The following is a 24145-nucleotide window of genomic DNA, read 5'->3' as shown; positions in this document are numbered from 1 at the left end:
CCTCTGGCACGTCAATTGCCTCGAGTTGCTGGCCGTACGTCTTGCTTTGCGCCGCTTCCGGGCCGTGCTCAAGAACCAACACGTACTAGTCCGTTCAGACAATACCGCCACTGTAGCGTACATCAACCATCAAGGTGGTCTACGCTCTCGCCGTATGTCGCAACTCGCCCGCCACCTCCTCATATGGAGACAGAAGCATCTGAGGTCGCTTCATGCCATTATATCCCCGGAGCCCTGAATTGTGCAGCCGACGAGCTCTCACGGCTTCAGCCCCTCCCGGGAGATTGGCGACTCCATCCCCAGTCGGTTCAGCTGATTTGGGACCAGTTCGGGGACGCACAGTTAGATCTGTTTGCCTCTCACGACTCGACCCATTGCGACCTGTATTATTCCCTGACCGAGGGCACGCTCTGCATGGATGCACTGGCGCACAGCTGGCCGCAGGGGCTGCAAATATGCGTTTCCCCCAGTGAGCCTTCTTGCGCAGACCCTGCGCAAGGTCAGGGAGGACGAGGAGCAGGTCATTCTGGTCGCGCCATACTGGCCCGCCCGGACCTGGTTCTCCGAACTAGTACTCCTCGCGACAGCACCTCCTTGGCCGATTCCCCTGAGGAAGGACCTCCTTTCTCAGGGACGGGGCACCCTATGGCACCCTCGCCCCGATCTCTGGAACCTCCACGTGTGGCTCCTGGACGGGACGAGGCAGGTTTGAGTACCCTACCACCAGCGGTGGCGGCTACCATCACTTCCGCTAGAGCGTCGTCCACGAGACACGTCTATGCGTTGAAGTGGAACCTCTTCGTCAACTGGTGCTCTTCTCACCGAGAAGACCCCCGGAGATGTTCGATTAGTGTCGTGCTTTCCTTCCTTCAAGATAGGCTGGAGCGAGGGCTGTCTCCCTCCACCCTGAAAGTCTATGTTGCCGCTATTGCCGCACACCATGACCCGGTCGAAGGTAAGTCTGTTGGAAGGCACGACCTGATCATCAGGTTCCTGAGAGGAGCGAGGAGACTGAATTCTCCTCGCCCTCCTCTCGTTCCCTCTTGGGACCTCTCAGTGGTTCTAACTGCCCTGCGGAGTGCTCCCTTTGAGCCGTTGCAATCAGTGGAGCTTAAGTTCCTGTCTACGAAGACAGCGCTCCTGGTTGCATTGGCCTCCATCAAGAGGGTGGGGGACCTGCACGCATTCTCCGTTGACGAAGCGTGCCTGGAATTTGGGCCGGCTTACTCTCACGTGATCCTGAGACCCCGGCCTGGATATGTGCCCGAGGTTCCTACCACTCCCTTCCGGGACCAGGTGGTGAACTTGCAAGCGCTGCCCCCGGAGGAGGCAGACCCAGCCTTGGCACTGCTCTGTCCAGTACGCGCCCTCCGCGCCTATGTAGACAGGACATAGTGTTTCAGGACCTCAGACCAGTTCTTTTTCTGTTATGGTGGGAAGCTGAAGGGAAAGGCTCTCTCCAAGCAAAGGTTGTCTCACTGGATAGTGGACGCCATTGCTTTGGCATACCAGCAGCAAGGTCGCCCGTGCCCCCTTGGTGTGACTGCCCACTCCACCCGGAGTGTGGCATCCTCTTGAGCTCTAGCGCATGGCGCCTCGCTAACAGACATCTATAGAGCTGCAGGCTGGGCGACACCTAACACATTCGCCAGATTCTACAATCTCCGAGTGGAGCCAGTGTCCTCTCATGTACTCGCTTCAACCGGCTAGTACTGGACCCGCTCAGGTGTCTTCGCTTGCTCGCCATTCCACTCCACGGACTGGATACGTGCGATATTCTCCTCAGGTGAGCTTCCCCGAAAGCCCTGAGTTCCTCCAGCACTCCTGACGTTGGCGCCAGTGTCTATTGCCTGTGCGTCGGCTAGGTGCCTCCCGTGTGCATGGTCCCTCCCCTGAGCGACCCCCACATGTGTATTTCCACTGTAAGCCTCTTGAGCATGTGTCTTTCCCTTGGCAAGCCACCTTGCCACCCCTGGGGTTGAAATATTCCACCTGCGGCTGGACACCCCAGTGTTCTCCATGTCTCCTTCGGGTCACATGTGTATTCTCTAAGTCCCCCCCTCTGGGTTGGCAGTAATTGCATATTTCCCCTGAATTTGGGATATGCTCCCCAGTGTACCTTGGTATTCCTGTGCTAAATAGGAGTCCTTCGTCCGTGCCAGTCTCACGACAGGGATCTCAGATTTACGCAGGGCACTGGAAGACAGCTGAGAAGGTGGCGTGATTAGACTGGTAACCCCATTCGTCGTCATCCGACGTAACTCGGAGTGACAACGAAAGGGAACGTCTCGGTTACGTATGTAACCCTCGTTCCCTGAGTAGGGAACGGAGATGTTACGTCTGCCTGCCACTTTCCGCTGTACCGCGGGGATCGCCTGAGCTCAGTCTTGGCTCCTCAGCGAAGAAACATATCTGCCTGTTGCCGGCGTCCTCCTTTTATACCCACGAGGTGGAGCGGAGTTACGTCATGCAAATTCCGCAGACCCATGGCATTTCTTTGCCATTGGCTCGTTTTGTAATACTCGAAGTCAATAGGTGTTCTAAGCGAAACCCCATTCGTCGTCATCCGACGTAACGTGTCCGTTCCCTACTCAGGTTCCCTGAGGGTTACATACGTAACCGAGACGTTTTTGATTATATTATTGCTTTCATGTTCTTTTTTCAAGGCAAGTCACCTTTATTTATATAGTGCTTTTATGACACAGATTGTTTCAAAGCAGTTTTACAGTGATAACAGGAAAATAATGCAACAAAGTTTGTTTCAGCTGTACAGCAGACCTAGAAGCAGACATGTTTACAAGTCTTTCATCTGGAGTCCAAATCAAGTCTGGAGTTTTTAAGCTGGAGTCCGAGTCAAGTCTGTAGTCTTTTGTCACGAGTAGAGACTCGAGTAATTTCTTGCCTTCCAAAAATTATATATTATTATATTGACAAAATATATGATCTTTCTATTATCTGTTTTAAAGTTACTAAGATTTAAGGGATAGTTTAAATCCAGCTTGTTACTTTATAATCCATAACAATGTATAAACAATCGTCCTGGCAACAAGACAAGTAGTTATTTTCAATACAAATGCTAAGTGGACGCAAGATGACGCCAGTTATTTCAGGTCAAGTCCGAGTTAAGTCTGAAGTCTATTAAAATGCGAGTCCAAGTCTCTAACTCGAGTGCCCATCTCTGCCTAGAAGAAAATAGAGTCATAGTCCAGCTTAAAGGACAAGTTCGCCATTTTACACTTAAAGCCCTGTTTTAAGATTGTTTCTGATGAAATAGAACGGTTAAGATTGAAATTTGGACACATGCTGCTGGCTGAAAATTTTCGGTTTCTGTGGTAGCAACCACCCCCACCCCCCCCCCCCACCTCCACGATGGTTGCATAGGTTCACTGGAACAATCCTTCCTAAAACGCATTAAACTTTAGTTTACAAAGACGTGAAACTCACCGAGTGGTCTGGGGTGTTCACTGATATGCTCACACAAAAATCGCTGCAAAAGATGCTTTCCAACAGGTTTTATCGTAGTTTTTGTCCAACTCCATTGACTTGTATTTTGATGTTCTGTGAGGTACGGTATTACTCTGCCGCCAGGAAACGGAAATTGGGTCGTTTGTATTCTTTCTGTAGTCTTATGCAGTTGCGGCATCGTAGGCTACGCTATCCAAAAATTTTTAAAAGATCAAAGCTATCCGTGTCAACTTGGAAATGGATTCCGAGACATTTGTATGGGACGATGATGGTTTTGAGATCGATTTTGATGGACAGGGTTACAGGTTTGAATCTGAATATTGAGAGGAGGAATTCAACGGAAGAATGTACGGGTGTGAGGCGTTTGGAAAAATAGGTCCACAGTTTTACAACGAATGGTAAAACACCTGTTGGAAAGCATCTTTTGAAGCGATTTTTGTGTAAGCATATCAGTGAACACCCCAGACCACTCGTTGAGTTTTACGTCTTTGTAAACTAAAGTTTAATTTGGGGGGGGGGTTATTTGAAACCGAAAATTCTCGGGCCAGCAGCATGTGTCCAAATTTCAATCTTAACCGTTCTATTTCATCAGAAACTATCTTAAAACAGGGCTTTAACTGCACAATACCGAACTTGTCCTTTAAGTAAGTTCAGCGAGGGTTAATTTCTGATGTAAATTATTAATTTTGTTAATTTATCTATACAGCCACTCTGGAGAATACAGTGATGTCATCGTCCAGTTCAGTTCTCATATAATGGTGTCAATGCAGGGAGATCAATAATTTTGTTATATATTAAGTGTCCCCCACTAAGCAAGCCAAAAGCCAAAGGCGACGGTGGCAAGAAATCAAAACTCTATCAGGTGACAGAATGGAGAAAAAAACCTTGGGAGAAACCAGGCTCAGTTGGTGGGGAATTTCTCCATTGGCCAAGCTTATTTGAAGCTCCACAGCCTATAGTCATCATTCCCTTTCATTACATTAAAAAGTTTATCCAGTATATTTTTCCACTGGGGTTTGGGAAAGCCACTGAATTATATTTAAGATAAATCTTAATGCCACACCATACAGTAACATTCTAGAGAATTAAATGCTTTAAACTGTATGGCAGCAGTCTGGGAGGGCTATGGCATATATCATGGCAATGCCCCTCTGGGGAAAGTTTGGTCCATAAAAAAAAGGTTTACAATGAACCTAAACTGGCCTACTGCAATTCCAAGCCTTAACTCTACTGAACACCTTAGGGATGAGAGTCATACTCCATCGCCCAACAACATTGCTTTTGTGTTTGAATGGGAGCAAATCCCCACAGTCGCGTTTCCAGCAGTGAGTGTAAAGCCTTCCCAGAAGGGAGAAAGCTGTTAGGGAGGGCCAACTCTCTATAAATGCCCATGATTTTGAAATGAAATGCTCACGAAGCACACAGGGCTGTGGTGTTTTGGTGTACACATAAATTTGTCTATATAGGCCACGTACACCCTGCAGTTAAAAGTGGTTGTCAGTTCACCTATTAGAACTTAATCCTGTTTTGTACACCAATAGTTCAGTAATATACAGGAATGACAACCTCATTCTACAACGAAATTAACTCCCACAAAATGCAGGTAGCAACAATGGCATTTACAAAAATGCTATGCAGTGTATATGGAACCGAACTGAACAACCAGTTTTTAATGACGTATTTCAATATGGAATATGTCTATCTTCTTTATGTGCTGTGCAAGATATCACATGATTCATTTGTGTTGCCAGACCTCCCTAAAAAAACAGCGAAAAAGAACAAGTCCATATTAAATCCAAATACCTAGTTCTGGCATTAAACTCTAGATGGCACTGGTTGATAGGTTCTTAACTCATTTGGTAGAGATCTAATCATTATCTACATAGCACAGCTGATTGGTTGCTGTTGTATCAGTGACCAATGAGCTGCAGCTCAACATTCAAATACTGGTAGGTTTGCTGGTAGCAGTCTGCAGCACACATTCAGAAACCCTCCACCTTCCCCAGCTCCACCTGTACTGTTTGTTTTTTTCATGTATGTTATATGTGCAGCAGCAGCAGCATGTCTTACATGCTCACAGCAATGCCTGTTTATGTATTGGCAGGTGCAAGTCTCTGTACTTGCTCTGCAGCAGCAGCGTATAGCAGATCTGTCAATCTCATTACCATGCCAATCTCTCAGAGAGTTGTCATGATAGAAATGCTTTATGTTGAAAGTAAGACCTTTACCTTCCCACTTTATAACTCTATAAAGTTGAATGCATTATTGAGCCAAGCCCAATCAAGCCCAAAAACAGTTATAATAAGTGGACAAGGCAGCACTGCAAGAGCGCGCTCTGTGAAGCAGACTTACAAGCATGAATGAAACACATCACCTTTTTCAATTGTGGCTTAGTTAAAAACTGTAGAACATAAGTCTTTGGTTGCTGTCATATTAATTTGGTGAAAAATAATGGATACCAAACATGCAAAACCAAACATGGCTATGTGTCAATCATCAAATTTTCGGGGAGTGAGTCATGTCCTGTACACACATATGTAATTTAGGGAATTCACCCCATTTAAATGCAGTTGTCATTTCTGAAACTTAATAGTGTTTACATGGACATATTGTCCTATAGTTATGTTCAAAATGATCAAAATGATGAATCTTATCTTTGCTCTGACCCAGTGATTACAGATAAAGTCGAAGAAACCTCATTATATTCAACATATTATAAATAGACAATTTGAAATACTGACCTTTCATGTTGCTATGTTAAAAAATACCTCCCAGCCTTCTTATGTTCTTTCTGTTTGCAGGATTTCCTTGGCCAGGCCTTTTGTTCGTTGGGAGAGGTGGTGGGTTCGCAGGGCAGTCGTATGGAGAAAGATCTTGGGTAAGAACTGCTTTGTTTGTTTTGTTTTACTCCATTCACAAAAGTTCACATCTTTACATTCTGTGATAGATCCCATCCTCATGAATCATCCACCAATTTTATAAATGGTCTGCTAATTTGACTTAATTATGAGGCATTTCAATACGTAAGATATACTTCAATACCTTTACATGTTAGTCAAACATTCTCTTTTTGTGGCCTGTTGCATGAAGCCGGTTTCAGTTGTTACCCAGGTAAGTCTGAGATTCAGGTAAGTCTTCGTTTTTAGCAGTGTTCATTGGCATAGTACGCTACGCTACATGGCTAACCTGCTCCGTAGCAGGTTTTATTTTGGTTAAGAGATTGCCAACTCAAACTGTGAGCAGTGACATATCTGATGCAATAAAGCTACTCCCCTTTCTCCAAATTAAAGCAGTTTATATTGATAAAATCGCCTGTTGTGATGCTAATTGTGTACTATATTTTTATTATATGGGCTGTAATTATGTGTAATTCTTATAACATATTCATGTAATTATATGAACTGACAATTATTTTTTAATTATTTTTTAATTAATTATTTTCTTAATCAATGCTTTTCCTGCCTTGCAAATGCCTTTAAATTCATGATATTTTTCATAACTATCTCTTCATCTTCAACAAAAAAGTAAATTGTGTCATCTCTGTCACAAGAAGTGAATCAACCTGACACTTTAAATGTTCCATATGATTGGCTGTTCGCTGCACTTGACACACTTTCAGGTGCACAGGCTTCAGAGTTAATATCAAACCTGAGTTGACAGAGAACGCTTATAGCGAGTGTTATGAGCCCGCTGAACCTTACTTATCTAAACCATGTTGGATTTGTATGGTTTTGTCAACTCTAAATCTACTCTGAAACTCAGAGTTTGTTCAACTAACTTCACACATCAGGAAGCATGTCGTTCTTGGCATGAGCCAAGAGTTTAAGTGTAAAATGCATGGCTCCAAAACAATGACAATGTGGTGTTTACATAGAAATACAGTTCTATGTACAGAACAGAACGTTGCTCTGCAGAATGTATATAATGAAAGAAATGCTGGGAAACCATCAGTGGATTATAACTAAGCAAACTGTGACTAAGCAAAGTTTGCGTGTTTAGTTGAGGGTATAAAGTTCATATAGACTAATGAGCTGCTGTTCGCTATTGGTGCTCTTTATTCTGACTCTGCTCATTAAAGTCTTTAGTCCACCTCATCTGCACAAACAAACCTTTGAGCTTCCTGCATCCTTCACATTGAGGTCATATTGTCACTCAGCACCTGAGCTAGCATTTTTCTTCCTGACTTGGAAGTCCGTTTAGGTTCTGATCTGAGTACCTCAACTCTTTCTCATGAAGGGTGGTAAAGGCCTGCCTCACATACATTTTCTTCGGTGCGTCGGTTATCAAAGCAGGCTCATTAGATTGTCAGTGGGAGCTCAGCGTGTCGCTGCGTCTGGGTGTCCCTGCACCGTTGCTCCATTAGCTAAGCAGAGCCTCATATCAACATGCTCATTACATCCAGATAAAGACAGACCACTGCTGTTGTTTAAGAGAATGAAGAACAAGGTGATTTGAGGTTTTGTACATCCCTGCTGTTTGGAGTACTTGTAGCTTTGAATGTATTTGCAACTAATAAAACACAAATGCCCACCTGTTGAAGCCAGACAGGTGTAGAAACCTGAGAGGGAAAAAAGGGACAGAAAATCAGACAAAAAACTGCCCTTTGTAAACCATACTGTAGTCTTATCCTCAGATATCTCGCCCATGGGCCACCCACAGTCTGTTTACTGAAGGTTGTAAATTTTATTTGTATGGCGCTTTTCACAGATTCATAATGAATTCATAGCGCTAATGTTTCTAATGCATTAATGCCTGTTTGTCCATATTTAGCAGTTTAGAGCTGGGTGATAATATAGTTTACAAACAAAAAAACAAAAACAAAAAAACACGGTTAGTGGCGTCAAATGATTATAGGGACACGTTTTGTTTTGAGGCTTTACCATCGGGGGAAGTTCTGCAATGTGGACAAAATGGCATGCATTAAATCAGTTTACTAGTGTCAGGGTTGAGAGTGAAGGGAGGACTCAAGTGCAGGAAACAATAATTGGCTTTATTTAATAAATAACAAGATCAAAACACAAACAAAAACAGGGTGCTGGGGGGATGAATTGGCAAAACTTGGCACGGCTTGGCATAACATTCAACAACGATCCAGCACAGAACTGCAAACACAAAGAGAATAATGCCCGTTTACACAAAGGGAAAATGCAGATATTTCCCTGCGGTTTGGCCTCTCATTTACACGAAAACCCCGTTTTTATCTCAGAAAACGATTATTTCTAAAAACTCTGGCCAAAGTGGAGATTTTTGATAACGGCGTTATGTGTTGCAGTGTCAACTGGGAGAAACAGGGTTTTAGGTTCTCAAACGTCACATTATGCGCCAGAAAATGCTTAACGTTATGTTTGGCATAGTTATGATGGCGTTCGACGGCGTATTCCGGTTGCTGTAAATGACAACTTTTTTGAAAACGATGTTGTGTGCACAATGTTATTTTTGAAAACGGAGGTGGGGAAATAATAATTTCTCTAAATACCCGGCTATGTGTAAATGTGGCCTAAATAGGGAGCAAACAAGGCAGGTAACGAGGGAGGGCAGGTGGGGAAAATGAATTAATAATCAGGTAACAAGATGGGAGGGGGAGGACAATCGACATGAGAGCACATGGCACAAGGAAACATACATGACAATTTTAAAATTGTACATGAATTTCCACAGATTTCGCAATAGGTTCAAGTTGTTCACATGGATTCGCCGTGTTGACAAACAGAAAGCTTCTTGTTTTTAAAATGACTTCTGTGTGAGTTGTGCGTCATACATCGCTACACTGTTTCCCGTGACATTTTGCCAAAACCGCACCTTTAATGTTAGGTGTTTGTTCAAAAAACAACCCTAATAGAGCAATAGTAACCTCAGCAAATTTGAATTATTGTTGGATGTAGCTGTACTATAATGACAAGGGTTACAAAAGTTGTTTTGGAAGCGTTAAAACACGGCAAAATCCCACACCTGCGGCCAAGCCCCGACGGGGTTGGGGGGGGGGGGGGGGGCTTTAACAACCCTAATGACTGTTAATTACAGCTAATTACACAGTTCAATCACCCCGCCAATCGTATTCGGGAGACGCTGCATGAAAGGAAAGAATGTTGCTATTTCGAGCAGTAGTGGCGGAGAGCTTAGGAGATGTGCTATTCTGTTTCTAATGTGTTTGAATAGTCTGTCGAATGACTTCTGAGTTAGTCTGAAGGTCAATCTAAATGAGTGCAAAACATTTACGCTTATACAATTGTACATGCATGTGTGGGAGAGGTAAGTGTTTGCTGAGAGCAATACATTCATGTCTGACAGTGCAAACTGACAAGTGTTGTGATTTAAGCCATATAAGTGATATATTTAAATATAACTACTTAAATCTAATTCATTCATAATTAAGACCTTAAAGAAGGTCGGAAGCATATGATTTATTTGGGTGGTGATGGCGCAGTGGATAAGACACATGCCTTTGGTGTGAGAGACCCGGGTTCGAATCCACTGTGAGACACCAATGTGTCCCTGAGCAAGACACTTAACCCCTAGTTGCTCCAGAGGCGTGCGACCTCTGAAATATAGCAATTGTAAGTCGCTTTGGATAAAAGCGTCAGCTAAATGAATAAATGTAATATGTCATCTTGGGTTTTATATGGTGGCTTGACAGATTGATTGTGCTGGCTTGAGCTTGACCAGTGCTTAAATTCGAAATTTAGATTGTCCTGAATATCCTGAAAAGCAAATAGTTGCAAGTCAGTATACTATCAGTATAATTTCAGCTTAAATTCTAAAAATAAATCATGTTTAATAGACAAATTTGTGAGTAAGATCTACACTACCTATAATTCTGAAGAGAGATCCAATCGGAGAACTGTGTAGAAATGTAAATTGTGGCAAATGAGCTCATCAACAACCGCTATGAAGTATTGTGGAATGACTTAATCTTTTCAAACTACATAAACATTCTACATTATATATTATATTTGAAATATTCTTATAATTAATCGAAATTTATTGGAAATAGTTTGATATTGTTTTCATCAGAGTGCTTCGTTGAATGAGTAGTTTATTCCATCAGAATAACACAGTCTTTTACCTTTTTCCTTTTATGATTCCTTCATGCGTTTTGCTTTAGACTTTTTTGCTTTAGACTTTTTTTGCTTTATAGAAGTGGAATCCGTATGTTCGTTTGGCCGGAAGCTAGTTATTTTACTTTATAAAGTGTTAAATATGGATATTTTTCTTACACAAACGCTTTGCCCTTTATTAACTCCCCGGAGCCGAGTGGAGCACTTTAATGATGGATACATGCACTTTTATGATGGATAGATGCGCTTTTATGATGGATAGATGCACTTTTATGATGGATAGATGCACTTTTATGGACATCAAAACAGAAACAGCCATTCACTGCCATTATAAAGCTCGGAAGAGCCAGGACGTTTTGTTTTCGTCTGAAAGAAGAATGCAATATACACCTAGGATGACTTGAGGGTGAGTAAATCATGGGCTAATTTTCATTTTTGGGTGAACTATCACTTTAACTTAAAGTGAGGAAACCCGTTGCCTTAAAATTATTAAGTAAATAAACTTCATGCCTAATTGAAAAAATAACTTATGTGGAATTGTCACGTTCAAATAACTTAATTTTTTCAAGTTTACTTAATAATTTTAAGGCAATGGGTTTCCTCACTTTTATTAAGTTAAGTCAACTGACAACACAGTATTGGTGCCAAGAAGCTCCGGGGAGAATCAAAGTTTCAGTGATGAGCTGAAGCACTGCAAATAATGACCGTTTGACTATCACTCCCGTTCCTTTCTGAGAATATAAATCAAGAGTCATTTCTTAAATGCATTTCTATATATAAAAAAAAAATGAAACCGTAAGAAAAAGAAGCACTTTACGGTTTGATTTTGATGATACTTGTTATTTCATTCAGGTCTCCGTCGACCGAGGGGAGATAATTACACACGCACAGACAGAAAAAACAGGCATTGCACTGCTGTGTCACCAGTGCTTAATTACCTTGCTCACTCGAGACGCTGATTGCAAATGCATGCATCTTGATTGGGACTTACAGGAGGGACTAAACGTAAAAAAAAATATATAATAATAATAACAAGGTATGAAAGCATTTCTCTGTGTGTTTGATTCAAGAAAGTGAGGTTTGAAAACGTAATATTAGAACAATTTTGCTTGTCATATATTTTATCACAAAGAGACCAAGATATTGAAGAAGAACCTTGGACAAATGCTTACATTTAAATGTAATATTTATTTTTGTTTTATAGAAGAGAGGAGTTGTTGGAAAGCACACTGTAAAAAAAGTTGCTGCCTTAAATTGTTAAGTACAATCAGCTTGGATGTTTAAGTCATTTCAACTTAAATTATATTAAACTGACTTAAAAATTTGTTGAATCTTGAGTAACAAAAAAAAAGCTGGATTTTCCCCCCCCTAAAAAACTATTTCGATGAGTTAAAGCGATTTTAAAACATATGTTGTCACAACTTATTGATCATATAATTTTTTACAGTTGTTTTACAGTTTACAGTGTTTTCACACTTTTTCCTGTCTCATATACCTTCACAGCTCTATTATAGGCCTTTCCAGGTACAAAACTAGAAATGTTTTCTGGTTTACACTGGAAATCATTTAGCATTATCATTAATAGTACTGAAATGTGATGATTCAACTTTCAAAAATTGACAAAAAAACATATGCTGTATGAATAATAATAAAATACATTTTAATTCATTATTATTTTGATGCTTTATCTTGTGTTTATGTCCATGTGCTTATTTTACTCTTTATAATCTCGTTTTAACAAAGCAAAACAGCAAAAAGGTCCCGATTGAAATAACATTGCATACTAAACTTTGGAGTTATAGATGTGCAGTACAGAAATATATAATTGAACTGCATCAGTAAGTCTTCTGTTATGCATCAGATTCATAGTCTGTACAAGATTCTCAGCTTTTAAATCTTTTTGTTCAACAATGACCAATTTCAATATAATGTTCCACTAAAATGTTTTTAAATTGCTCGCCTGAAATATGTATGAGATGACATCTTAGTCATATTTCTTAGATATCTCTGCTGGGTCCCTCTGTCGCACAGTTTGGGGTTGTCATGGTGACGACAGGGTTTCTCACACATCTTGTCTTCCATTGTAATATTTTCCAGTTATGTACAGCAAAAGCCTGTATTTCAGTCTATCAGCTGTCTTACACCTTATGACATACAAAGCAAGGTTTGGTTTTGCTACGTCATGATTGCCTCTTTAAAATGTTCTCGGCACTCAAAGTTTTTTGTTACCCTGCAACTTATAAATAATAAACTAATTAAACTTAAACTAATTCATGAACTGCAATGTAGTTATTTTGGCCCAATTCTCACTCTTAAAGTTGAAGTGTTGGATATAAGTGAATATATGATTCAGCTACTTTTTTTGTGTGTATTCTTTGATGAATAGAAAGTTTTTTTAAAAAAGCATTTAGATTTTTAACATTTTTGTAACAATTTTAAAGCATTTTCTTGTGTTACTTTTGATTAACTGGCTCTAACAATTTTGACATTTACTCTCAAGTTTGACATTTAATCAAGCTAACAGCACAAAGATTTAACCAGATATATCAATATATTCATAATACAAAAATACAATGTAAGCTATTAATTATTTTTTAAATCGTGGGTTCCCTTTAATTAAAACTAGACATTATTCAAATATTAGAAACCATTAAATGTAACAAATAACCAGTAAAGGTAAATAAGAAAGTCCGTAATTACTTTACGTAAATCAGATTATACCGTAGTAGTCCAATGGGTGAATTAAAGATGCCATTTAGAGTGTTTAGAACTCTTTTACAGTGGGTCAGGATGGCAGCTATCTTGAAATCTCCTTCACATGTAGGGTTTGTTCAGGATAATTGGGGCATTTCTTTCTTAGTCATCTCAATGGCAAAATGCATGTGTCCTGATTTACCTGAATTCATCCTTCCTAAAAATTAAAATTCTGTCAGGCGAGTAAATGAAATGAGACTCAAGCTGTGCAATAAATGCACCAAAACATATCCAATATATTCCAATCTTCTGCAGCTATACAAAAGCTTTGTGTGATAGTTAATGATTATTCACTAAAGTGTCCCCTCCATTAAAGCTTTGAAATGTTTGAAAAACATGAATGACACTTTATTTGTAGAGCTACAGCAGAGGGGAAGATTTCAAGTTAATAATGATTTAAATGTTGGTCTGTTTATGACACAAAGCTGGTGTATGTACTTATATGTGTCATGAATCAGAACGACACAAACAGGTAGTGTAATGGTCTTTATTTAAAGCACTCAGAAACAGTCACAAAGGGGGTGATGAATGTCCAGATTGCCGGCATGTGATGAAGACAGGTGAAGATGATCAATACTCAGGGGATGCTGAACGAGGGGGCGGAGTGTAGAGGTCTGGCGCTCACGCTGGTGTATCCGAGACAGTACCCCCCCCCCCCCAAACCCCCCCCCCACGGCCACCTGCTGAGGGCGGAAAAGACCGCCGACGAGGACGACCATGACCTCTTGGCGCTGGGCGACTGGGATGAGCAGAGTGGAATTCCTGTAGGAGTGTGGGGTCTAGAATGTCAACCCGGTGGACCCAAAATCTCTCCTCAGGGCCAAAACCTTCCCAGTCGACAAAATATTCTAGATGGCCGCCCCGTCGCCGGGAGTCGAGAATGTCTTGGACCCGATAGATGTTCTCTTCCGCGGGATCCACAGGAGTAGGAGGAGGTACGTCTTCAGCACCAGACCCTGGGGAGGAAGGAGTGAGAGGATTAGTGTAAGGCTTGAGTAGTGAGACATGGAATGAAGGTGAGATGCGGTAGTGTGAGGGGAGTGATAATCGGTAGGTGACTTTGTTGATCTGCCTCTGTATAGCGAACAGACCGAAGTATCTGGGACTCAGCTTGCAGCAGGGCTGTCCGAGACCGAATGTCCTTGATGAAGAGCCAGACCATTTGCCCAGGTTAGTATAATGGGGTTTCCGATATTTTTGCGTCGACCTGGCTCTTGTGCCAAGCACCACAGAGTTGTTCTAAGGCGGCTGGGACCAGAGGAAGGGGATACCAGTATTTGACAGTGGAGTTGTTTAGGGTCCGGTAGTCTATACAGGGGCGCAAGCCTCTGCCCTTCTTACCTACAAAAAAAAGCTGGAGGCGGCAGGGGATCTAGATAATCGGATGTAGTCTTGACGGAGAGCCTCCTCGATTTACTCCTCCATGGCCTTCTGTTCCGGGATGGACAACTGGTAGATCTTACCACGCGGTAGTACCGCCCCAGGCAGCAGGTCGATCGCACAGTCCCATGGCCGATGTGGTGGAAGTTTGGTAGCCAGTTGATTATTGAAGACATCCTGGAACGACCGGTAGGTGACTGGTATCTCATGGAGTTTCGACGGAGATGGAATAAATGGTGACTTCAAGGACCGGAGTTGGTGATGAGAGAGTAATCTTCTTGATTGTGTAGAGACAGTGAGTGAAGCAGTCACTTCCCCATTGAAGTACCTCACCTGAAGACAGCAGATGTTTGGGGAATGGAGTTCCAGCCACGGGCGTCCCAGGATGATGTCAGCTCCTGAAACGGAAGCTCCGGTTCATGAAGGCAGCCAATCCTCATAGTTTTGGTGGGACTGCTGTGACCGATCCACCCACGACCGAGCGGTTTCCCCAGGATGGATTGAACGAGGAGAGTCTGAGGAATGGGTCTTTGACGGGTCTGACATTTTTGAAGAGTGGAGAGTGAGATGAAATTGCCAGCGGATCCAGAGTCGATTAACGCTTGTGCTGGAAGAGATCGTTGGAGGTAAGTTAGCAGAACAGGAGTGTATTTCATTTGAGAAATGGGAAAATGGAGACGGACTGTACTCACCGCCGGTCGTGGGGGACGAACTGGACAGAAGATGAATTGGTGACCAGCGGATCCACAGTATAGACATAAATTATTGAAATGCGAGCTGGCAAGCAGTGCGGCGTTGGTCCACACGAATGGAACGTTGATTGAGACTTTCAAGCCCAATCACGTCATCGTAAATGGCTAGCTTTAAACAAATCTCATGAATTAAACCTTGACGGTAAGCTGTTTTTAGAGCCGACCCATTCCATCCGCTGGAGGCTGCCAGGGTTTGAAACTGTAAAGCATAAGGAGAAACTGATGATTTACCTTGTCATAAGCGAAATAGTTGATCCCGCACAGAAAGCACGTTCATGGCTTGAGAAAACACTTCACGGAAATGGCCGATGAAATCAGAAAATTATTGAGCGACTGGTCAATGATCATCCCACAGCGCTGGCGGCCAGAGAAGGGCTCGTCCGGTGAGGAGAGAGATGACAAATGCAACTGTGAGGCGTTAATTTCCATATACAGCTCGCACGGCAGAAGAAAACCGCTGCACTGCCCCTCCGCGCCAGAGTAGGGCGCTGGTCGGGCCATGGGACTGACAGGGGCAGATGGAGAAGGACTGATGGGGGGTGGTGTAATGGCGCGTTGAATGTCCCGCAAAACATCAGCGAATTTGACCGGGGTCGAAGCTTCCTCTTCGCCGTGATCTGTTGGTTTGTGCATGATGGTCTGGTCTTCTGTCATGAATCAGAACGACACAAACAGGTAAAGTGTAATGGTCTTTATTTAAAGCACTCAGGAACAGTCACGGCAGGAAAGTGTGTGATGAATGGGTATTGGAGATAGAGTCGATGTCAGAATCGGTAATTGTAGAATCTCTTATCTGATGCAGGATGAAGGGGTGGTTGAGACTGAAGATAGCAGGGAGACTGAACACTGGATGACCGGGATAGCTGCGCGGGAATTCAGGAAGCAGGTAGGTACTTGTAGCAGGTAAGTTTGAGAAGTCTCGGTTGAGAGAGTCAGGAAGTCGATGGTGAGTCGACGAGACCAGACAACTGTGTGAGGGAACAGGTGGTGTTTTAAGGTGTGGGTGAAGTGAGTGCAGATTGCCGGCAGGTGATGACAGGTGCAGATGATCAATACTCTGGGGATGCTGAATGAGTGGGCGGAGTGTAGAGGTCTGGCGCTGACGCTGGTGTATCCGTGACAATATGATAGTTTATGATGCTTTTTGGTCATTCAGAAGCTTGAAAGCCCCAATCCTAATTCACTTAAAGGTGCTCTAAGCGATGTCGGGTGACGTCACTTCTTGTTGACGTTTAAAGTGTTGTCAAACAAAACGGAGGCTAGCTAGACCCTCCCTCCTCCTCATCCGCATACTAATCCCCCAAACCCCACCCCCAAATCCTTCTTGTCGGTTATTGGTTGGAACAGTTTGTTATGTTTCGTGGTGCGGGTTAGCCCAGTTTGTTTTTGTTGCCATTTTTGGAGCCCGGGGTGTCTGCAGAGACCCCGTTTTTTTTACAGTGTGTTCAGGGGACAGACAGCTAGCTAGTAGATAGTGAGGAGATTTTTGCTATATATGACAAAAAATGTTTTGGCCTAAAAACGTGTGACATCGCTTAGAGCACCTTTAATTAGATGAATAAGAGCAGCCAGGATATTCTTTAAAGTCATGTTTTGCATTTCACAGAAGAAAGTCATACGCGTTTTATATGACACAGTTTTCATTTTCTGGGTTAAGTTCACATTAAATATGAACATTCTTTCATTGTTATTATACTATAGATTTAAATTAAATTTTGTGTGAATCAATATTCAAACAGCAGAAGGGCGATGTTTTAGTTGAACAACTTTAAATACTGTACACTATCTATCATATGGTTTAAGTAATAATATAATATAATATAATATTTTTGTTAATTATGGGGCTTGACAGTCTCATAGATCAAGTCCAGTTCTAATAAAGTACTCAGGCAATACTCACTTTTCTAAATGACAGCTCGGTTTTGCCCAGAGCACAATGGCACAGCCACAATCCAATTACACTCACTTAAACTCTGCACACATGAGAGAGTGTTAATAAACCTTAATCAAGACTTCATCCACCGAGTTTTCTGTGCAAGAGTCAATTCATTATACTACCAACAGCAGAAGAATCCATCAGAGAGGCTGATCTACACAAACACCAGTGTACTACTGAGAAACATTGTGACTTTATTTGCCATATTTTCACAATGAATAGAACATTAATATGAAGCTTTGTTATTTGTTACCTAATTAAAGGTTTTATTTAGATTTTTTTTATGTTTTGGTGCCATGGTAATACAGGTCCTTCTCAAAAAATTAGCATATTGTGATAAAGTTCATTATTTTCCATAATGTAATGATAAAAATTAAACTTTCATATAGTTTAGATTCATTGCACACCAACTGAAATATTTCAGGTCTTTTATTGTTTTAATACTGATGGTTTTGGCATACAGCTCATGAAAACCCCAAATTCCTATCTCAAAAAATTAGCATATCATTAAAAGGGTCTCTAAACGAGCTATTAACCTAATCATCTGAATCAACTAATTAACTCTAAACACTTTCAAAAGATTCCTGAGGCTTTTAAAAACTCCCAGCCTGTTTCATTACTCAAAACCGCAATCATGGGTAAGACTGCTGACCTGACTGCAGTCCAGAAGGCCATCAATGACACCCTCAAGCAAGAGGGTAAGACACAGAAAGAAATTTCTTAGCAAATAGGCTGTTCCCAGAGTGCTGTATCAAGGCACCTCAGTGAGAAGTCTGTGGGAAGGAAAAAGTGTGGCAAAAAACGCTGCACAACGAGAAGAGGTGACCGGACCCTGAGGAAGATTGTGGAGAAGGACCGATTCCAGACCTTGGGGGACCTGCGGAAGCAGTGGACTGAGTCTGGAGTAGAAACATCCAGAGCCACCGTGCACAGGCGTGTGCAGGAAATGGGCTACAGGTGCCGCATTCCCCAGGTCAAGCCACTTTTGAACCAGAAACAGCGGCAGAAGCGCCTGACCTGGGCTACAGAGAAGCAGCACTGGACTGTTGCTCAGTGGTCCAAAGTACTTTTTTCGGATGAAAGCAAATGTCATTCGGAAATCAAGGTGCCACAGTCTGGAGGAAGACTAGGGAGAAGGAAATGCCAAAATGCCTGAAGTCCAGTGTCAAGTACCCACAGTCAGTGATGGTCTGGGGTGCCATGTCAGCTGCTGGTGTTGGTCCACTGTGTTTTATCAAGGGCAGGGTCAATGCAGCTAGCTATCAGGAGATTTTGGAGCACTTCATGCTTCCATCTGCTGAAAAGCTTTATGGAGATGAAGATTTCATTTTTCAGCACGACCTGGCACCTGCTCACAGTGCCAAAACCACTGGTAAATGGTTTACTGACCATGGTATTACTGTGCTCAATTGGCCTGCCAACTCTCCTGACCTGAACCCCATAGAGAATCTGTGGGATATTGTGAAGAGCAAGTTGAGAGACGCAAGACCCAACACTCTGGATGAGCTTAAGGCCCCTATCGAAGCATCCTGGGCCTCCATAACACCTCAGCAGTGCCACAGGCTGATTGCCTCCATGCCACGCCGCACTAAATCAGTCATTTCTGCAAAAGGATTCCCAACCAAGTATTGAGTGCATAACTGAACATAATTATTTGAAGGTTGACTTTTTTTTGTATTAAAAACACTTATTTTATTTTTCGGATGAAATATGCTAATTTTTTGAAATATGAATTTTGGGTTTTCATGAGCTGTATGCCAAAATCATCAGTATTAAAACAATAAAAGACCTGAAATATTTCAGTTGGTGTGCAATGAATCTAAAATATATGAAAGTTAAATTTTTTATCATTACATTATGGAAAATAATTAACTTTAACACAATATGCTAATTTTTTGAGAAGGACCTGTATTGTGTTATGGTTATTATTACTGTGTATGTTTGCCATTTATAGTATAGTTAATACCATGATGTACCATGGAGTACTATTTTAATACCTTAGTATACATGATACATTGAAAAATTGGCTAAATGATGTATTACAACAGTTCTATACAATATCACTGTCCAACACATTTATGACCTGAATACTTTCGTTTTGTCATACGCAGGGGGATTCCAGGGAAGAAATGTGGGAAAATTATTGTGAAGGCTGAGGAGCTTAACAACTGCAGGGTAAGAGCTAATATTGATAATTTGAATTCAGGTCTAATCTCTCACTAAATCAATAACTGCCAATTGGTAGTTGCCTACCAAAAACATGCAGTATATACTCATTTGTCATTTAATACAGAAGTATAAACAAACATTGAAAAACTAGTCGATCTTCGAATGAAATTGTGTGTGTAGAGTGATACGTTTTTAGCTTAGCAACATGCTAACATTAAACTCTTTTGTATTAGCCAAGACTCCTGTGCACTTCCATCACTGATTTTATAATTTGGATTTTTGAAAATGAAATTGTGTCAATAGCATCACATTGCTTGCTAGCTTGGCAACATGCTGATGTCAAACTGTACTGAAATCAATTATGATCCAAGTCTCTTGCAATATTGCTGATTTTATGGTTTACATCTTTGCTAATGCATCATACTAATGTAAAATTCTATTGAAATCCCTTATAATTTGGCTTCTCTACATGTCTGTTATGGTCTATTCAAAGTATTTATCTTAGTTGTATAACACAGGATTCAGTAATAGTGCACGCCAAGAACTCCAGCTGTCCTCACACACACATAAATACAGAAAGGCCTCCACAATGCTAGCGGAATTTGTCTTTCACAACAGGGACCAATAGACCTTATCCCATTCCCTGCTGGAGCATTGCATTTCACACAGACAGTGAATGTGACACGCTTGTCAAATGGATTTCTGATTAGGCCTTTTAGCCTTGCCATCTGGGCATTGTAGTCAAGCAAATATAACATGCCAAGCTATTTAGCATTTGTGTAATGCTACTGAAGCTGTCTAGAAATGGCCAAATACCACAAATGGCCAAATACTCAGTTCATCTATACTTATATTGTTATCCAATGTCTGCTAAGTGCTCTAAATCCATATGTACACTCCCATTGCCCTCATAACCTGCTTTTCTAAAACATTCCCGCCCTGCAGGAGTCCGTGATGATGCAATTTTGTGGCAACAAGTTGGACAAAAAGGACTTCTTTGGCAAATCGGACCCCTTCTTAGTGTTTTATCGCAGCAATGAGGATGGAACGTGAGTAACACAGACACATGAGTGGATTCTTGTCAGCTACACACACTGCCCACAACGTTAATCTCATCTCCAGGCTCTGTGTTGGGGAAATGGCTTGGCTTTCTATTGAATTCCTTTAGGTTCATACCCATAGTCCTTTGCACCTGGATCAGCAGGGGTTCGCTTGAAATGGAACAACCACTTCTTATCTGGCTGATTCTGTACTTCAATAATTCCAGATTCCTTCACTCAGAGACAAAAAGGGGTCATTCAGCTTTTCTGTTAAATTTCAGAATAGCTGTGCTTTTGTTTGTGTAGATCAGCTACAAGAATTTTTGCTGCTGTGTTTTGAAGCTACTTTTCAGTTTGTTTCTACACATAGTAATGTTCTTAAGGGATTATTTATCCCACTCATGTTGTTAGCTTAGCAATATACTAACATCCAATTATATTGGAGTCTTTTATAAGTCAAGTCTCTCGTGCAGTTAAAAGTGATAGTTCACCCCCCCCCTCCCCCCCAAAAAAAGCAACTTTCTTCTGTAGGACATATAAGAAGATATTATATGTAATGGAATTTGAGTTTGAAACAAACAAAACAGTTTGGTTGCCAACATTCTTTAAAACATCTTTTTTTGTCTTTCAGTTGAGGAACTGAAATGTCATTTTTGGGTGAACTAACCCTTTAACATGAGTGAGTGAATTTTTCAGATCCGTTACTTATGAGGTTCATTTACAGTTACATTTAGCAGACAGTAGACAGGAAGATGGTTCGCTAAAAGCTAATGTTGTCTAATGGCTAATGCTAATGATTACAATGTGTACAATGTGGTTTTTATTACCATAAATGATCAAACTAACAGACAGAGATGGATCATTACTTGGCATTTCTTGGTACCAGCCTGAGACCATCTCACAGCAAAGCATGATATTTTTAAGATCATTTATTTCTGCAACACTAAGAGTACGTTTACACGACAATGTACTAAAAACAGAAAAGATTTTACTTTGCGTTTTTCGCGTACAGTTGACAACCTATGAAAACGATCCCCGTTCACACAGATCTACGAAAACGATTAAAAACACCGTATTATTCATGCCATGCCAGTAGTTGGCAATGTCACTTTGTAAAGAAACACTACGCACCTATAGCATAAATGTGTAATAGGCATGTGCATGACTTGCACTTTGAAACCCGTTTTCAAAAGTTTGCATTTTCAGACCCCGAAAACACTGTTGTCGTGTACATGAACTGCCACAACTTTTTAAAAAGTTTTCTGTTTTCAGTTGAAAACGGTGTCGTGTAAACGGCCCCTAAAACACACACATACACACTTAAAAAAGAGCCCTTACCTCCTGAACCATGAGAACAAGGGGTAAACTGTGTGTGTGTGTGTGTGTGTGTGTGTGTGTGTGTGTGTGTGTGTGTGTGTGTGTGTGTGTGTGTGTGTGTGTGTGTGTGTGTGTGTGTGTGTGTGTGTGTGTGTGTGTGTGTGTGTAAAAATAAATGTGTGTAAATAGGAAAAAGGCCAGTATTGAGCTGTGTACTGAGCCCATAACTGAGCAATCTATTCATGTCTCTGTCCTTTAGAGAACAGAGTCTGATTTTTTAAGCAAGTCTTGTGGTTTTGAGGGAGGTGTAGCTCAAGGGCCAGTTTCAGAAAGTCAAACCGAATATGTCCACTATTTGTTCAGTTTCTGAAACAGCCCTGTTGCTTATACTTAGCAATAAAACCAATACAAATTCTCAACAATAATAACTTTTTTGGACAGTTTGCAATATGTTTGTACAGACAGTATTTCTGTATAGCTTCACAGTGAGGTCTGCCAAATAAAGTGTGATTTCAGCTTAGTCAAACATGATATTCTGCAATGATTTGTGTAACATTAAAAGATTCCAGTTACATTTTACAAGTTTTAAAAGTGCATTTGAGACATGTCTTCAAACAAGAGTTGACAGTTAATTCAAACATTTTAGAATACAATTTGGTCACAATCAACGGATTTAGTTATGTCAAAAAAGTGTTTAAAAATTACTATGCGATCATATGTGTTAACTTTTTACTTCAAACTCAATCATTAAGTTGATGACAGTTGCATTACTGTAATATTTTCTTTTATCTTACAGATTTACTATTTGTCATAAGACAGAGGTGGTGAAGAACACACTTAACCCTGTGTGGCAAGCCTTTAAAATCCCCGTCAGAGCCCTGTGCAATGGCGATTTTGACAGGTATGGAGTGTTTTCTACTGTGTTAAGGTATTTTTAGGTTTGATCTCCTCACATTTGAATAACATTTAAAATACAGTAAACCGATCAACTCATCATACATCAATTAAATTCTAAAATCCGTATTTATATTAAAGTTAATAAAACGTAATAAAAATTTGACTTGCAAAGCGCGTGTTCAAAAAGATCACAACAAAACAGATCCTCGCGCACATTTGATCCGGGGACTGGTTTATAGCGGTGGACCTGAAAGACGTATACACTTTCACACTCAGATGCCCCTTTATCACAGGCGCTTCCTGAGATTTGTGTTCTAAGGGGTCGTGCTCCTCCTACGTTCACAAAAAATAAGAAAACAGTGCTTTTTCTTTTGAGACTTAGTGGGGAGCTCGTTCTGGATTACCTCAAAGACTAATGCATTTATACCACTATCTTCTGTGTTCTGTGTCTTTTCAGTATGCGGTGATTTCAGCGCCTGCCCTATAATTGTGCCGGACGCTGTGATTGTCTGTATAACCCGCTTGTTACAGCTGGTTTGATGTTGTATGCACAAAATACACTTGTTACTTCATTATTATCGCTCCCTGTAACATATTAGTCCTGCGTCGGCTCGACCGTGTTCATGGCAGTTTTGGCACTCTCCCAACTAGTCGAGCATTTCAACAAAGCCGGTACCTGACCTGGGTGAGGCAGGGCGCTAGTTCTTTGTTGTATTCGGCTGCTACGTCATGAATAACATTTTTCTGTAAACTCTGCATATTTTCTGTCAACTTCCTTCGTGATCGATATTGCACATTTGGGCAGGACAAAGTTGTCCCTCTGAGGACATTTCAGAGGTTACAGGGACTGATGGCAGCTGTACACAGAACACAGGCTACACCGTAATATAAATGCGGCAAATTTTTTGATTCGAGCTACACTATATTGCCAAAAGGTTTGGGACGTCTGCCTTTAACAATGCACATGAACTTTAATGACATCCCATTCCTGATCCGTAGGGTTTAATATGGAGTTGGCCCACCCTTTGCAGGTATAACAGCTTCAACTCTTCTGGGAAGGCTTTCCACAAGGTTTAGGAGTGTTTATGGGAATTTTGGACCATTCTTCTAGAAGAGCATTTGTGAGGTCAGGCACTGATGTTGGACAAAAAGGCCTGGCTCGCAGTCTCAACTCTAATTCATCCCAAAGGTGTTCTATGGGCCAGTCAAGTTCCTCCACACCAAACTCGCTCATCCATGTCTTTATGGACATTGCTTTTTGCACTGGTGTGCAGTCATGTTGGAACAGGAAGGGACCATCCCCAAACTGTTCCCAGAAAATTGGGAGCATGAAATTGTCCAAAATGTATTGGTATGCTGAAGCATTAAGAGTTCCTTTCA

General features: G+C 41.4%; 1 protein-coding gene across 1 annotated transcript in view; it reads left to right on the top strand.

Annotated features, from left to right (window-relative positions):
- The window catches only part of LOC143741650 (copine-8), a 161428-nt gene that overhangs the window by 82731 nt on the left and 54552 nt on the right, over positions 1–24145 (top strand). Inside the window, exons 6-9 of the mRNA XM_077233941.1 lie at positions 6267–6343; positions 19454–19517; positions 20457–20560; positions 22665–22769. Coding sequence (XP_077090056.1) covers positions 6267–6343; positions 19454–19517; positions 20457–20560; positions 22665–22769 — 350 coding nt within the window. The remainder of the gene's footprint in view (positions 1–6266; positions 6344–19453; positions 19518–20456; positions 20561–22664; positions 22770–24145) is intronic.

This window comes from Siphateles boraxobius, unplaced genomic scaffold (genome assembly GCF_051911475.1).
Source record: "Siphateles boraxobius isolate OS27281-9 unplaced genomic scaffold, OSU_SipBor_1 19, whole genome shotgun sequence".
Taxonomy (NCBI): Eukaryota; Metazoa; Chordata; class Actinopteri; order Cypriniformes; family Leuciscidae; genus Siphateles; species Siphateles boraxobius.
This window is presented reverse-complemented; position numbering and strand designations above follow the sequence as displayed.